Source organism: Lepidochelys olivacea (assembly GCF_965140295.1).
Source record: "Lepidochelys olivacea isolate rLepOli2 genome assembly, chromosome: 2".
In the NCBI taxonomy this organism is placed as follows: Eukaryota; Metazoa; Chordata; order Testudines; family Cheloniidae; genus Lepidochelys; species Lepidochelys olivacea.
Genome location: NC_140412.1, coordinates 237,452,236 through 237,468,027, shown reverse-complemented (window position 1 = coordinate 237,468,027; position 15,792 = coordinate 237,452,236). Strand labels below are relative to the sequence as shown.

The 15,792-nt window shown below is 43.5% G+C and overlaps 1 protein-coding gene across 9 annotated transcripts in view; it reads left to right on the top strand.

Moving 5' to 3' along the window:
* ABI1 (abl interactor 1) overlaps positions 1-15,792 on the top strand; it is a 118,852-nt gene that overhangs the window by 71,534 nt on the left and 31,526 nt on the right. For all 9 annotated transcript variants that reach the window (XM_084618096.1, XM_084618103.1, XM_084618101.1 and 6 more), the window contains exon 3: positions 14,283-14,459. In XM_084618096.1, coding sequence (XP_084474222.1) covers positions 14,283-14,459 — 177 coding nt within the window. The remainder of the gene's footprint in view (positions 1-14,282; positions 14,460-15,792) is intronic.

Sequence of the window (15,792 nt, the reverse complement as noted above, 5' to 3'; positions counted from 1 at the left end):
TTTGAGGCTTAGTTAGAAAAAAACCCATTTGAGAGGGAACTAATGAAGTGGCAGACTGAATTTCCCTGCACTTTTTTCTGATACCAAGGAAAAAATTTACAAATAAAGAGAATATCTTGCTTCAGAGCTTCAAGATCATAGTTAGCTGCTGCTGTGTGCATCAGGCTCCAATCTAATCTCCCTTAAGTAGGTGGGCATCATTGAAAAGATTGAAAAATCTGCTGCTGTGCATCTGTGCATATACACCACAAAGATTTTAACTGTGAGTGGCCACTTGTAAAATGGAGACTAAAATTTAACCATTAGCCTTCACAGATGGTGCTTGTGAAGCTCAGAGATGAGCCATTAAAAGTAATTTAATTAAGACTTTTTTTAAAGGGGGGAGGGATTGAACAAAATTGAATGAATTTAGCAAAATGTTTTATCAATATTTTAAGATCATTAAATGTGGTTAGTTTAAACAGACAAATAGGATCTGCTAATTGAAGCTCTGGTAGGACAATGTTCTACGTTTGGGAATGTGTAATGTAAGAAATGTTGAACATTCCCCTCTTAACAGGTGAGGGTTATATGTTTTATGCTGACATTGCACAGTCTGCTACATACTGATGACTTTGGGTCATCATGTTAATCTGTAAAAGCCTCTTGACTGTAAGTCCTATCTAAAGGTAGGAGAATATGTGACTTTTATTACAAATTAAGTGAGACATGTATCTGATTGCTCTAGTCCAGTGGTTAGCTCAGTGGTTTGAGCATTGGCCTGCTAAACCCAGGGTTGTGAGTTCAATCCTTGAGGGGGCCATTTAAGGATCTGGGGCAAAAATTGGGGATTGGTCCTGCTTTGAGCAGGGGGTTGGACTAGATGATCTCCTGAGGTCCCTTCCAACCCTGATATTCTATGATTCTATGATTTAACCTGGGGTGCCTGCACTCCCTGGGGGTGCGAGATGCCCTTTCTGGGGGTGCAAGACATGCCAGTTTTTTTAGAAGGTAAATCATTGAAAACACAAATTAAGCACAGGCATGTAAGAACTTTGTTTCATCAATCCTATGTATTAACATGATATATTTTTGTAACAATTACTGTAATATACAAACAAAATATATCTAGGTTTAAAGAACTGACCTACTTTAATGATTTTTGATAAGGGTTGTGAGAACATATTTTGGGAATCAAAGGGGTGCAGGCTGCGGTAAAGGTTAAGAACCATTGCTCTAGCCTTTTACCTTAAGGGGTCTGTACTTACCAGGACTTCAGGAAATGAGACTAACTAGACTGCCTCTTGAGAGATTTCTTTCTTACCCTGTGACTTGTCTGTACTGTGGGAGGGATGTGTGTGGGGGATGGACTTCAGCTGTGCGTTTTTGTTTTAAGCTACCAGAAATTAAGCTCCCTAAAGACAGTCTGACTAACTTTGTTTTAATTGCCATGTGCAACTATGGTAGGACATGTATAATGCAAACATTTACCGTCACTAAATTCTTTTGAGTATTTTTAACAAAGTAAACAGCGACACATCTTCCCATGTTTTTAAAATAGTTTAAAATGTCAAAATGGAGAAGGAGCATTTTTTGTTTTTTCAAAAGTTACTCTGCTTGTTACTAGAACTTTCCCTCTCCTGTGATTCAGCGATTTATAGGTTGCATCTTAAAGGTATACCCTCACTTTAACAGTGGACTCCAGTGACTGGCTAAATGGAAGTCAGACCTCTTGAACATGGCCCTCTTTTTGAGGATAAGGTTATAGGGTAATCTTTCTATCCAGGAGAATGCTGGTTTTCTCAGTAAAATTGTCTTCTACTGTCTCTAAACTGAGACTTTTTTTTTTCCAAAGCCAAGTATGGGAGTTAGCCACCCCATTCTTCAGCCTGCCACAGTCACCAGATTTATTTCAATGGGTACCCTGACCTGCTTGCAACTTGGGGGGCAGGACCAGATCTGTCAGTAAAGCAGTACCCAAACACCTCTGAAGTTTTTTCCAGTCCTATCTACCTCTGCAGTGGCAGGCAACTCAGACAGGCTTTTCTGCTTGCAGAGCTTTTCCAAGGGAAATTCCAAACTTCATTTTGGACACAGAATCTTACAGAAGATAGGAAGGGAGAGTGACAGTGATGCTATTTATGCCTTTCTGGCTGAGCAGACTATGGCTCTTGGATCGGATTAGCCTAACATTGGACCTTGGGATATGTGCGTCTCTGAGGAAGGTGGCTGTTGCGAAAACAGGTCCTCCATCCTGGACCGCCCAGGTTCAAAATGGATACTAAGGGCTGTTCCACACTACAAAGTTAGATCAGCTTAACTACATTGCTCAGGGTTGTGGAAGTTTCCCATCCTGTGTAATGTTGTTGAGCTGACTTAAGCCTCCGTGTAGGCACAGCTAGGATGATAAAAATTTCTTCTGTCAACCTAGCGACTGCCTCTTGGAGAGGTGGATTTACTAGTGGTGGAAGGCCCCTTCAGTTACGGTAGTACACACCTACAGTACTGCGCTACAGCTGCGCAGCTGTGGCAGTGCGCCTCTGCCACTGTATTGTTTCTAGTGTAGACATAGACTAAGAGGAAGTAATTTTCACTCTCATGGACCCTAAAAAGTCATCCAGTAGAACATATTACATGGGCTGGTGCAAAGTCCATCGTAACATATTGAACAAGTGAAACATAGCCTTGAATTTCCTCCAGGAGAGCCTCATTGGGAGTGTTTGACCAAAATTTTCAAGTTTCTGCTGTACAGTAACTCTCCACTTACCGTACTCTCGCTTCACGTTGTTTTGATCTTACATCCCTGCTCCATTACCGAACATGCTCAGTTTAAAGTTGTGTAATGCTCCCCTGTAAGGTCGTTTGGCTGCCTGTTTTGTCCACAGTTGACAGCCCCCATATCCGCTCCCCTGCTCACCCCGCCCCAGCGCCTCCTGCCCATTGGCAGACCCCAAGGGTCAGCACCTTCCCCCTGCCTGTGGCAATCAGCTGGTTTGCAGCATTCAGGAGGGAGGGGGAGGAGCGAGGACAAGGTGTGCAGGCTCCTGCTCCCCCTCCCTCCCCTGCCTCCTGAATGCTGCAAACCAGCTGATTGCGTGGGCAGGAGGCCGGGGGAGTAGGGGAAAGGCACTGATCCACATGGTCTGGGGGCAGAGGTGGCGGGGGAAGAGAAGAGGCAGGTTAAGGCTGGCTTGCAAATCCTGAGTGGTGGTGATCCTGACGGAATGCAGCTGCAAAGTGATTAGGGGAACTGGTCATCTAATGACTTCCTATAAAGAAATTTACTGGGGGGAGGAAAAACCATCTCTAGGTTTGTTTTTTCGAGTTCAGAAAGTTCAGCAAGAGGAGCAGCCGGACAATCCACCATCTTCCACTCTCTGACTCCACCACCTCAACCAAGCTTTGTACTCAACAATGATTGTAGTATTAAATTGTTTCAAAACTTATACCTGTATTTAAATTGCTTGTTTAAAATGTATATAATGCCTTTTGTCTGGCCAAAAAAAAATTCCCTGGAACCTAACCCCCCCCTGTTTACATTAATTCTTATGGGGAAATTGGATTAGCTTGACATAGTTTCACTTAGTTGCATTTTTCAGGAACATAACTACAGCGTTAAGTGAGGAGTTACTGTATAACATTATCAGCATATTCAACCAAAGGTTTGTACAAATCCCAATATTAAATGCTTCCTTTAGGGAAACAATGTGTATTGTTGCTGCACAAGGTCATAGAGCCCAACCTTGGAACCCCATTCTGCTGCTTACAGCACTGTCCAGTTTTGATCCCCTGCTGGAGGTGTCCTTATTCTTCCTGTCTGCTAAAGTAGACCTCCTAATGGCTACCATCCCCAGTCAGAGGAGTTTGGTTTTTTCAAAGCTGGGAGCTTTCTCCGGGACCCACTATTGTACATTGAATTCAGACAAATAATCATAGCATTCATTCACCAAAATAAATTGAAGAAATATTCTTATTTGGTTACTCATGAAAGTCCCAGTCCTTAGGAGCACTGACAGTTAAAGGGAGGGAAGTTATGCCTCCTGTCTGAGGCAGACACATGGTCAACAATATAAAAAATTCACCAAATCTACATATTGATTATCAAATATTTAGGTAATGCAATTTTCTTGGCAGAGGTCTTCTCCATGTTGTAGTGCCCAGGGGAGAATGGAGGATATATATACACCTCATTTTGGGCATTCATATTTAAAGGATGAGCCTGGTTTCCACCCTGGAGGCATACTGCTGTGAAAATCCCATTGTAACAGATAGCACAATGTAGAATTGGGAAAACATATTTGTGCTCACTTGAAAATTTACTTTCGTCAAGGACTACGGTCTCCACAGTGGATAAGTGGATCATTGAGAATAGAAATGGAAACTGACCTCCAAAGATTTGGGTTTGTTTCATTAGGAGGAAGTCCATATCCTCTGCAATAGAACTTGTGCATTTTCCTCCAAGTGTCTTAACAGATTTCTAATTTAGAAAAGTAGAATTGAATTATCCTGGCCATACAATTTGTCTCAACTGGAGATAATTTCAAAAGGTGGTCATTTTCCTGCTTGCTGCCTATCACTGGGAAGTTTGGTTCTGCCCCCAACCTGCAAGCAGGCTGAAGTACCAGTTGTAATGGTTCTGTGGCTCTTATTGCTCCAAGAAAGGAATTTTTCACATAAGCACACTTTCCTATTCCTGGTTGTTTCAGTGGCAACTGTGTGGCCAGATCCCCAGGTTGGCTTTCAAAATCTCAAACCCAGTGAATAGGGAAGCGTGTGAGCTGCTGGTTTTAGAGCCTGTGATTACTGAAGCAAATACAACTGCCATTATGTAAATATGGAACTCATTGTTTTTATGAAGCACTTCAGAACCACTTGACTTCAAAGGTTATGAGAAGGTATGCTGCCTTTTTAGTAGATACAAACAGCGCTGGTCTCTAGCAATACATATACGACAGAGGGTTTGAAAATGTAATATATTCAATTACTTGCCTCTGATTTGAGGGGGGAAGGTTTGCAGAAATTCATTAATGTTTAGGATCTATTTTAACAATTGTGTTTCTCTCCTTTTATTGTTATGAAGGTGCCTATCTGCAGACTTAGGAAGAAAACACTGCAACAGTGTCTGTCCTAAGCCTGCAGATGGGCAACTGCTGTGCTTCTGCCGTTGCCTATATATTTTCCAAACAAAACCATAGTGGAGCTAATGAGGCTACATTTCACTGCTGCTGCATGGGACTCTGTGTGCAGCAGTGAACGGGGCCGGCTCTAGGCACCAGCAAAACAAGCAGGTGCTTGGGGCGGGACATTTCTAGGGGCGGCATTCCGGTGCCGGCCAGGCCACCCCTAGAAATGTGCACCCGCCACCCCAGCTCGCCTCCACTCCACCTCCACCTGCTCCCCTGAGTGCACTGCCGCCACTCTGCTTCTCCCCCCTCCCTCCCTCCCAGGCTCGCGCAGCAAGACTGGGAGGGAGGGAGGAGAAGCCGAGCAGTGGTGCGCTCAGGGGAGGTGGCGGTGGTGGAGTGGAGGCGAGCTGGGATGGGGAGCAGTTCCTCTGGGGGCCCTCCCACCATTACTTCCTGCGCTCCCCCCACCCTCGCTCACCTCCACTCCACCTGCTCCCCTGAATGCGCTGCCTCTCCCTCGCCAGAGAGGGGAGAAGTGGAGCGGCGTTGTGTTGGGGCAGTAGGTGGAGCGGAGGTGAGCGAGGGTGGGTAGTTGTGGGGGTGGGGGGGAAGCTGCAGGAAGCAATGCGGCGGGGGAATGCAGCATGCATTGGGGAGTTAATTGGGGGGGGAATAGCTCAGTGGTTTAAGCACTGGCCTGCTAAACCCAGGGTTGAGTTCAATCCTTGAGGGGGCCATTTAGGGATCTGGGGCAAAAATTGGGGATTGGTCCTGCTTTGTGGATGATACTAAACTAGGAGGAGTGGTAGATACGCTGGAGGGCAGGGATAGGATACAGAGGGACCTAGACAAATTGGAGGATTGGGCCAAAAGAAATCTGATGAGGTTCAATAAGGATAAGTGCAGGGTCCTGCACTTACGACGGAACAACCCAATGCACCGCTACAGACTAGGGACCGAATGGCTAGGCAGCAGTTCTGCGGAAAAGGACCTGGGGTGACAGTGGACGAGAAGCTGGATATGAGTCAGCAGTGTGCCCTTGTTGCCAAGAAGACCAATGGCATTTTGGGATGTATAAGTAGGGGCATAGCGAGCAGATCGAGGGACGTGATCGTTCCCCTCTATTCGACATTGGTGAGGCCTCATCTGGAGTACTGTGTCCAGTTTTGGGGCCCCACACTACAAGAAGGATGTGGATAAATTGGAGAGAGTCCAGCGAAGGGCAACAAAAATGATTAGGGGTCTGGAACACATGACTTATGAGGAGAGGCTGAGGGAACTGGGATTGTTTAGCCTGCAGAAGAGAAGAATGAGGGGGGATTTGATAGCTGCTTTCAACTACCTGAGAGGTGGTTCCAGAGAGGATGGTTCTAGACTGTTCTCAGCGGTAGAAGAGGACAGGACAAGGAGTAATGGTCTCAAGTTGCAGTGGGGGAGGTTTAGGTTGGATATTAGGGAAAACTTCTTCACTAGGAGGGTGGTGAAACACTGGAATGCGTTACCTAGGGAGGTGGTAGAATCTCCTTCCTTAGAAGTTTTTAAGGTCAGGCTTGACAAAGCCCTGGCTGGGATTATTTAATTGGGGATTGGTCCTGCTTTGAGCAGGGGGTTGGACTAGATGACCTCCTGAGGTCCCTTCCAACCCTGATATTCTATGATTCTGTGCCCGGGGGAGGAGGCGGGGCTGGGGATTTGGGGAAGGGGTTGGGAGTTGGGGCGGAGCTGGGGGTAAGGGGGCATGAAAAAAAAAAAGCGGGGGCAGCCAAAAAATTTTTTGCTTGGGTGGCAAAAATCCTTGAGCCGGCCCTGGCAGTGAAATCCAAGCGTTAGCTTTCTCCAGAGTGAAAGAAGTCTATGGGAAGCAGTGGAAATTCAAGCTAATCACTGGAAAGGAGAATATCAAAAAATGGAGACTGGGGAGAAGGGTAGAGAATAGAATTCTTCCTAGCAGCAGTAGCCAGGGGTTGAGGAGAGAAGAATAACAGACTTCCTCTTGGCCTTGCAGAAGACTGGAGGGTAGTAGCATATTCCAGTAGCTGGGGATTGGAAGCTGGTGGTCTCACCAGGTTATTCACCCTGAACCTCTCTGATACAAAAGTTTGGGAGACAGAGAATGGTGTTATCAGCCTCTGGCTAATATGTGTGATTCTTTGGTTGGAAAGTGAAAATGCTTGGTGTTATGGTGGGAGTTATGCAGAAGAGATTGCAAACAGCTAGGATTATTTAGCTTGGAAATAGGGATTGTGAGGGGATTTGATTAAGGTATTTAAGAGTGAAGGGTATAGTGAAAGCTGGTTGTTTGCCTCTACTTGAATCCCTGCCCCTTTGCCTCTGGACCAAGGGAACATGTTGAAATTGGTGGGCAGTGAGCTTAGAACCACTAATTAATTTATAATGCAAAATATTAGTTACTCATGTGTTTCACTGCCATGAGCAATTGAAATGAAATAAAAACAGTGGATCAGTTTTAAAAGAGGAGTCTGGATAATGTTTGACCGTTTATTGTACATTAACAATGACAATGAGGGTAGTCAAAGCCCTTTACTTCTAGGCCAGGGCTGGGCAAACTTTTTGGCCCAAGGGCCACATCAGGGTATGAAACTGTATGGAGGGCCAGGTAGGGAAGGCTGTGCCTCCCCAAACAGGCTGGCCCCTGCCCCCTATCCACCCACTCCCACTTCCGGACCCCTATCCCCTGACTGGCACCCTCCCTCAAGAACCTATGCCCTATCCAACCGCCCCCTGTTCCCTGGCCCCTCCCCCCCAACCACGGCCAACCCCCCTGCCCCCTTACCATGCCTCTAAGAGCAGCATGTCTGGGAGCTGCGCCGGAGCCAGACATGCTGCCCTGCATGAGCGCGCAGGCCCGCTGCCCAGAGAGCTGCCTGTGCGGCGGCGTTGCTGCGGGGGAGGGGGGGACAGCAGGGGAAGGGCTGGGGACTAGCTTCCCAGGCCAGGAGCTCAGGGACTGGGCAGGACGGTCCCGCGGATCGGATGTGGCCCGCGGGCCATAGTTCGCCCACCTCTGTTCCAGGCTTAAGCTGATCTTCCTGGTGGGACAGGAAGGAATTCCACTCAGTCCTCCATGTGCTGCCTTGCACACCTAAATTCAATCTGGGATTCATTTCCCTCTCCCATTTCTCTGCAGCATCAGGTACAGGAGACTATGGGAACAGGATATCAGATTTGATGGACCAATGTTCTGATCTGGTATTGTCAAACTATGTTCCAAACAACTTGGTTTAGAAAGTTGGGGTTTTTTTGTTCAAATACTTCCTGTTTCTCTACTTGAGCAGTAAAACAACTTTATTTGAGGAGAATTTCTCACCCCACCCTCAAATATAAAATGAATAAAATGCCCATTCCTCTCTTTGCCCCCCCCCCATATACTGAATGACTTTACTAACAAGGATCTCAGCTGTTCAGATTGAAAGGAGAATGGATCTCAGTAATACTGTGCACATACATAGATCTGTACACATTCAAAATATGTGTCTAGTATCGGGGTAGCTTTGTTAGTCTGTATCCACAAACAACAAGGAGTACGGTGGCACCTTAAAATCTAACAGATTTATTTGGGCATAAGCTTTCAGACTCCTTGTTGTTTTTATTTAAAACATTGTACATGCATTAACTAATTCATCCCCTCGGCTCCCCTTTGAAATAGATTGGAAAGTGTGCTATCTCCCTTTTACATGGGGTAGCTGAGACTTCTCCACGAAATGACTTTTCATAAGGCTACACAATGAGTCAGTGGTCAGGCCAGAGTCAGAATCAGAAGTTCTTGACTTCCATTTCTGTGCTCTTTCCTTCAGATCAATAACAAATATTTTAAAGCCTTGTACTAGCCTTAATAGTGGAGCTTTATAATAGCAGTTGTGGTGGTCTCTTGGTAAGGATCCCTGTGACTTATGACCTATCCTCCTCAGGGTTTTCCTGTGTGCTGTACTGCCACAGCAGTGCCGTGTTGTTTGTAACCTGTTCTATAGTTTGTGCAGCGTACTGTGAGGCTTCAGCTTAGAATAGTGCTACCGTATCCGTTTACAACACTAGCGTTTATCTATTCCTGTGACTTTTAAAGTGTTGGAATTGTTCAGGGAATAAAACACCAACTTTGATGTGGAAAACGGGTATAAAAATTCCACAAGTGACCAATCCATTAAGTATGATTTAGTCACTCCAGACACACTGAAGAGGGGGAAAAGGTTAGAAATCTGTTACACAAGAGGCAACACTTTTTTTCCTCTGTAACTCCTAAGAACTTCCCCTTGTGCCTAAACATCTGTTCACACACAGTCCATTCTGATCTAGTAATTCTCATACCTGCAGAACGATGCTTAGCATGTAAGTAGTGCTTTAACGATCCAAAGCTCTGTACGAACATTAATATAATTGTGCTTTTAATAATTCAAACCCATCCCAAACTTTTATTCGGCCACAAACTGATATATAAAAAATATATTTTTAAAGGGTGTCTCTCTCTCTGACTTACTCACAAAAGCCAAAAAGGCTCTAGAATCCTGGCTTCTTCTCTTCTCCCCGCCCTCCCACCCACTCCCCCTTCTGTTTTCTCTCTCCTTCATCCACTCTTTTTCTCTGAAATAGTTGTGTTTTTGAGGTATAGCTGAAGTATCAGCATGGAGTTTTAGCCCTGAATTTCCATGTCTGTATGAATCAAGGGCCCAAATGTAATGTTACTTCTATGTAGCTCTTACAGCTGCAAAGACATTTGTCTTAAAAGAGCAAGTTTGTGATGTGAATATCATGCTAAAGGTCTGGGAATTGCTGTGTGAAGTGACTCAAGAAGCTGTCAAAATAAAATTACACAAACAGCAGCAGCACTATTTTAGGGGTTTTTTTTCAGTTTAATGTATCTATTTTATCTTTTTTGTGGTGGTGGTGTTTAGGGCAATTTCCTCTCTCTAGAGAGAGAACACTATTAGAGAATGTGTTTGATCAAACACCTATGTTTTTGTAAATGTGCTCTCATGGGTTTATGTAACTTGAGTTATTTTCCTCCCTTCTTCCCCAGGAATGGATAGTGCACAGGTAGTAATTGAAAACCCTTCTTCCTGCTAGAGTCCTGAGGATTCACTGATTTTGCTTTCTCCTTCAGCCCCCCTCATTCACTTTTTCTTTCCCTCCCTCATGCCTTACTAGGGTTCACATTGCAGCCACCATTCTTACCGTTGAGGACTGGCCAGGACACCCTTTTCAGAGCATGTAAAAACTCCTGGAAAGGTTTCTGTTGAGCAATATGAGGCGCTCTTTCCTCCTCTCTTTTCCCTCAGGTTGAGGGCACTCCTTTATTCGCTAATTTTGCATTAATATTGAGGGTCGGAAGCCTGTGAGTTAGCTACTCTGCATAGCGACTCAGGAGTTCCAGTTCACTTAGCACATAGACACCTAAAAGGCAGTTACTTAGTACAAATCTTGATTTGTACTAAGTAACTGCCTTTTGGTATTCTATGTAGCTTCACTTTCTTTTAATCAACCCAACATTAAGGTCAGTTTAAATATACCAGCACGCATGTTCATGAGTTTATTTGCTAGGGGTAATTTTACTTGCTGTACACCAGCAAGTACATCTCCGTTAAGTCGTCTTCTCTGTATTAAATGTTCTTCCTTGTAGCAATTGGTGTAGGCTCACAAGCATAGGGGGTGGACATGGATACATTGGGGCGGAATTAAGGTGGTGGTTGGAGCCATCTTTAGCTTAAAACACTTAAAGCTTAAAAGTAATGGTCACTTTCTAGGATGATTTATACAAAGACACTACATTTTCATTCATCGTTCTCCATGACCTTGGGCGGGGTTGGTCTGTGAATACTTTACAGCTCCGTCCATGCTTTACGTTCTGCAGTACAAGGGGAAAAAAAAATAGGCTGATTGTATTATTATTATACTGGGACTGGCATCTACCCCACTTCTGAGAAATAATCTCTTAAACTTCAACTTCATATCAAGTATGTGATAGCCTGGAAGAATGTGACAGTCTAACACAGCCAGATATTAAAGGGGCAACTATCCACTGACCTTTTTAAAACTACTTAAAGCTTTGTTGACAGTTTCCTGATGTTCGTTGGCATTAAGCCAATTATGTTCTTTACCGTTTTACTTTCTGAGGTTTTGTCTTCACTGCTTAAAAAAGTGTTACTGCTGGATAACTAATGCACATTAGCTATCCTGCTGCAAAACCCAAGTGGAGAGGAGTCATTGTAATATTACTGGTTTCAGAGTAACAGCCGTGTTAGTCTGTATTCACAAAAAGAAAAGGAGTACTTGTGGCACCTTAGAGACTAACCAATTTATTTGAGCATAAGCTTTCGTGAGCTACAGCATCCGATGAAGTGAGCTGTAGCTCACGAAAGCTTATGCTCAAATTGGTTAGTCTCTAAGGTGCCCCAAGTACTCCTTTTCTTTTTGTAATATTACTGCAAGGTAGACTAGGTGAGGCTAACCACTGGTGTGGGTACAGTGTTGATGTCACCTAGCTATCTCGTGATATGATGCTACCTTGTCTCCATTTTACAATAGGATAGCTATGCACAGTTATCCTGCTGTAAAACAAAACAAAGTGAGTCCAACTTTTCTTGTAGTGAAGACATTGCCTGTGACTAAGCAATAAGCTACCATTATATCACTGGTATGCTTTCAACTTGTGTGTCTAACTGTATTGCTTACAGTACAGCTCTAATTCTCTGTTGCTTTATTCTAATGCTAGTGATGTCCAATTTTACAAATCACTGGTCTGCATTTAGCAGTAGATGAGTTGGCCTCTACATATTTATTATGTACCACATCACTTTACTGTTGGTAGGCTTTTCCCAACAATGCTAACACATAGGTGAGCCAGGCTACTTGTCAGGGTTCAGTGAGGCCTAGGGGCCTTGGCATGAGCTGGCACCTGGTCTTCTAGCATCGCAGACCTGGAGGTGGATTAACTACAGTGGCGGGAGCACTCCTCCTATTGTTGTAGTGAGTGTCTACACTACAGTTTTGTGCAGCTATAGCATTTCTCGAGAAGACCTAGCCTTATTGAGCTACTGCTCTTTGCCTTTCATCTTGTAAAATTGGCTGCTAGAGCATGTGTGTGGGCCTGTAGCTGATTTTAATAGGTAAGGCCTGCATATGTCTAAAGTGCCTAGCTCAGAATGTTGCCTTAACTTAGACTTGGTGACTATTGAGGATTTATGTCAGAGTGTAAACATCTCACTCAATATTTTACATGCAGTGCAGGGGATGTAGCCACATCTTCTGTTTAATTGGAAGATATGTGGCTAAATCTCCTGCATTGCTTTGAAAATCTCAACTAATGTCTTCAAATTCAATTTTCCGTGTTTTCTAAAGTAAAAGAATGTCACAGAATGTTGCAAACCATCTGTTGTTCAATCTGAGGCTGTGAAAACAGCCAGCTAGATTTTGCTGCTTTTAAGTTCCTCCTCCACTTACCTTGTGTCCTAGTTTGCGATTTTTAATAGGGTATAGAAACTGCTGTGAAAGGTTTTTGATTCCTTCTACTTTAACTCCAAAGAGCTCAAGATGATTTAAAAGTATATACTATAATACAGGTTTCAGAGTAGCAGCCGTGTTAGTCTGAATTCGCAAAAAGAAAAGGAGTACTTGTGGCACCTTATGCTCAAATAAATTTGTTAGTCTCCAAGGTGTCACAAGTACTCCTTTTCTTTTTACTATAATACAGTTGACTAAATCTGTTCTACTGCAAGCATTTGAAAATCACCTCTGTATGCATAGTCAGCAAAGAGTTAAGGTAAGTCTGCAATATTAATAATAATAATTAATAAAAAAGTCTGTGCTCTGTAACCTGGCAATGGGGGGAGGGTTTCCGAGCCCAAGCAGGAATGTCTACACTGCTATTTTTAGCCCTGTAGCACAATCCTGAGTGAACGGACCTAGGCTCTGACACACTGCTGTGGGGGAGGTGTGTTTTTTGTTTTGCAGTATAAATGTACCCATGTTTTCTTAGGAGCTGTTGACCTCCTGGGTACTTACGTGTTGGGCATGATTAGATGGTGAAATATTGTGTTTGAATACAAACTAATTCTATGATTCATCTGGGTGCTTGTTTCCTTTACTAAACAAAGTGTATGCAGGACAATACTGGTTTTGATTGGGGCAGATGTCTGGATCAGTCTCTGGAAACAGCAAAGGATCATCATGCTCTCTTTCACTCACTCTCGCTCTCCTGGGTTCTGATTGTTGCTCTATATCCTTGGCCTTTTAATTTGGCTCCCTCAGCTAGGAGTTAAACAATGTCCAATTTATGTGCAGAGAGGCTTGTTTTATGCATCAAAATTAGTTTGCTCCTTCAAATTATAGGATCAGGGTCCCCTAGTCTGTACGGCCTCTGCTTCTTTGGTCCTTGCCCTCTAAATTGGTGGAGCACAGTACAGGTGTAACCCTTTTTTCCCCCTTAGAAGTTAATTCCAGGGATTGGATCCACCAAACCAAATCTCCATTCTGAGTAGAGATCGATGCCCTATTTAAGGTATAAAATAAACAGTATTAAGCTTTGGATCCATTTTCTTTGGTAAAGACAAAATTTGGAGCAGGCACAGAAGGAAGCTAAAATGTTAGAGGCAAGGAAACAGTCTTTCTGGTGTAGTAAGTGGGTGGCTTGAGAGTATTTCCAAGGCTCAGTAGAATTTTATCCTTTCAGTGTTGGTGATTTTGATATAAAATTGGCCCTCACCCTTCTGTAACAGTTTATTTATGGGCCTGTGAGCCACTGACCTGGTCTGACATTATCCTCTGTGGCTTGGGGCAAGTCACTTAATCTTTGTCGTAGTTTCTAATCTGTAAAAATAGAATAATTGATCACTAATGTAAATTATGAGGGTGTTGAGGATTGTTAATCCAGTAATATCTGTAAAGTGTGTTTGAAAATCAAATATTTGTAAATAGATCACTTTATTACTACTATTCTTACTTGGAACTGCATTGTTATTTCACTGAGTATAATTTTATTTTTAGAGCAAGGATCTTGTTTATTACTCTACATTTTTTTGCAAACGTTTTTCCTTATTTTAGTGAGGTGTAATAAAGTAGTTTGTTTTAAGTGCTATTAATTTGATAATTCAGATTGTTTAATTGAGTTTGACTTGAATGTTTCAGCACGTTTTTTAAATAAAACATCCTTTTCTGTTTTAAATTTAGACTGTGGACATCCATAAAGAGAAAGTGGCTCGCAGAGAGATAGGTATTTTGACAACCAATAAGAACACATCAAGAACTCATAAAATTATAGCGCCAGCCAACATGGAGCGTCCTGTAAGGTACATTCGAAAACCTATTGACTATACCGTGCTGGATGATGTTGGCCATGGAGTAAAGGTGAGAATCCATATAAATATTGAAGACTTATTTGAACTGAATGCGGCAGGAATTTTAGTTGCAGTTAAAATACTTAGTGTGTGGTGCTGCCGTGAGGGGTTGATAAAAACTTACCCAGAAGCATCATAGGCACAAAGTGAGATTTTTATGTTGAGGTCTTGAGCAATTTCTGCTATAAACTTGTGACTGCCTGAAGTAACCACAAACCAGGAAACAATGGCTCAGGATTCTGATAATAGATATTTCATAACAATGCAATTGCACTAATGACTCGTCAGAAAAAGGGACGTGACTGACTTATTATTAAAAACATTCCTTAGTTTAAAAAAGTGCTGCAAAAGCCCTTTTTATCCCTTTCTTCTCCTACACTCCCACCTTTTTTCCTTTATCTTTTTTTTCCCTTTTTTAAATTTTTTTAAATTTAAACTAGAGTTTAGGTAAAGGGCAAACTTGATGGCTGGAGATTTCATTAGGGAGAGGTTTTTTAAAGGCACGAAGGGCGCCCCCTCTGCCCATTGAAAAAATCAGTTGGAGTTGGCACTTTGCTTTTCATTTGGAAATCTTCCTCCATGTATATAAGTGCCTTGACCAAACTCAACTTTTTTGGGTACAACAGATAGCCACAGGAGAGTTAGGTAAGACTAATCAACATGGTACCTTTTGTCATCTGGGAGTCTTTGCTTGTCTGGTAATAGCAGGCTTTATTTTTCCTTAGCTGACATGATAGTACATTCAGTTAATTGTAGTCTTTCCCTGACTTACCTTAAAAAGCTTTTATTCAGGACCATGTATCCAAATAAGGATTTGAGTGTGCTAGTCAGGAAAGCAGCTGCATCAATCTTGAAGTGCCTTTCTGTAGTGCTCAGCTCTAAGGACTAAATCCTTGTTTGTGGCAGAGACGCAGTCATCACAATGGAGGGAAATGAGGAGGTGCCAAAGTGTCCTTGGCATTTCAGTGATCCTGGGGTTGCTTAGCAGCGATTAAGCACAGTGTAGAAGGCTGCTTTAACCTGTGACAGCTGTCATCAGCCTCCTGGCACAGGAGCTGTTGGGGGGCTCTGAAGTGCTTGAGGATCTCACTACACAGCAGAGAAGCTCTGAGGGGATGTCTACACTGCAATTAAAAACCTGCGAGCTGACCCATGCCAGCTGACTCGGGTTTGCAGGGCTCTGGCTAAGAGCTGTTGGATTGCCATGTAGGCTTGGGCTGGAGCCTGGGTTGTAGGACCCTGTAAGGTGGGAGGGTCCAAGAGCTTGGGCTGCAACCTAAGTCTGAACATCTACACCACAATTTAACAGGCCCTGAGCCCTGAGAGTTGGCACAGGCCAGCCA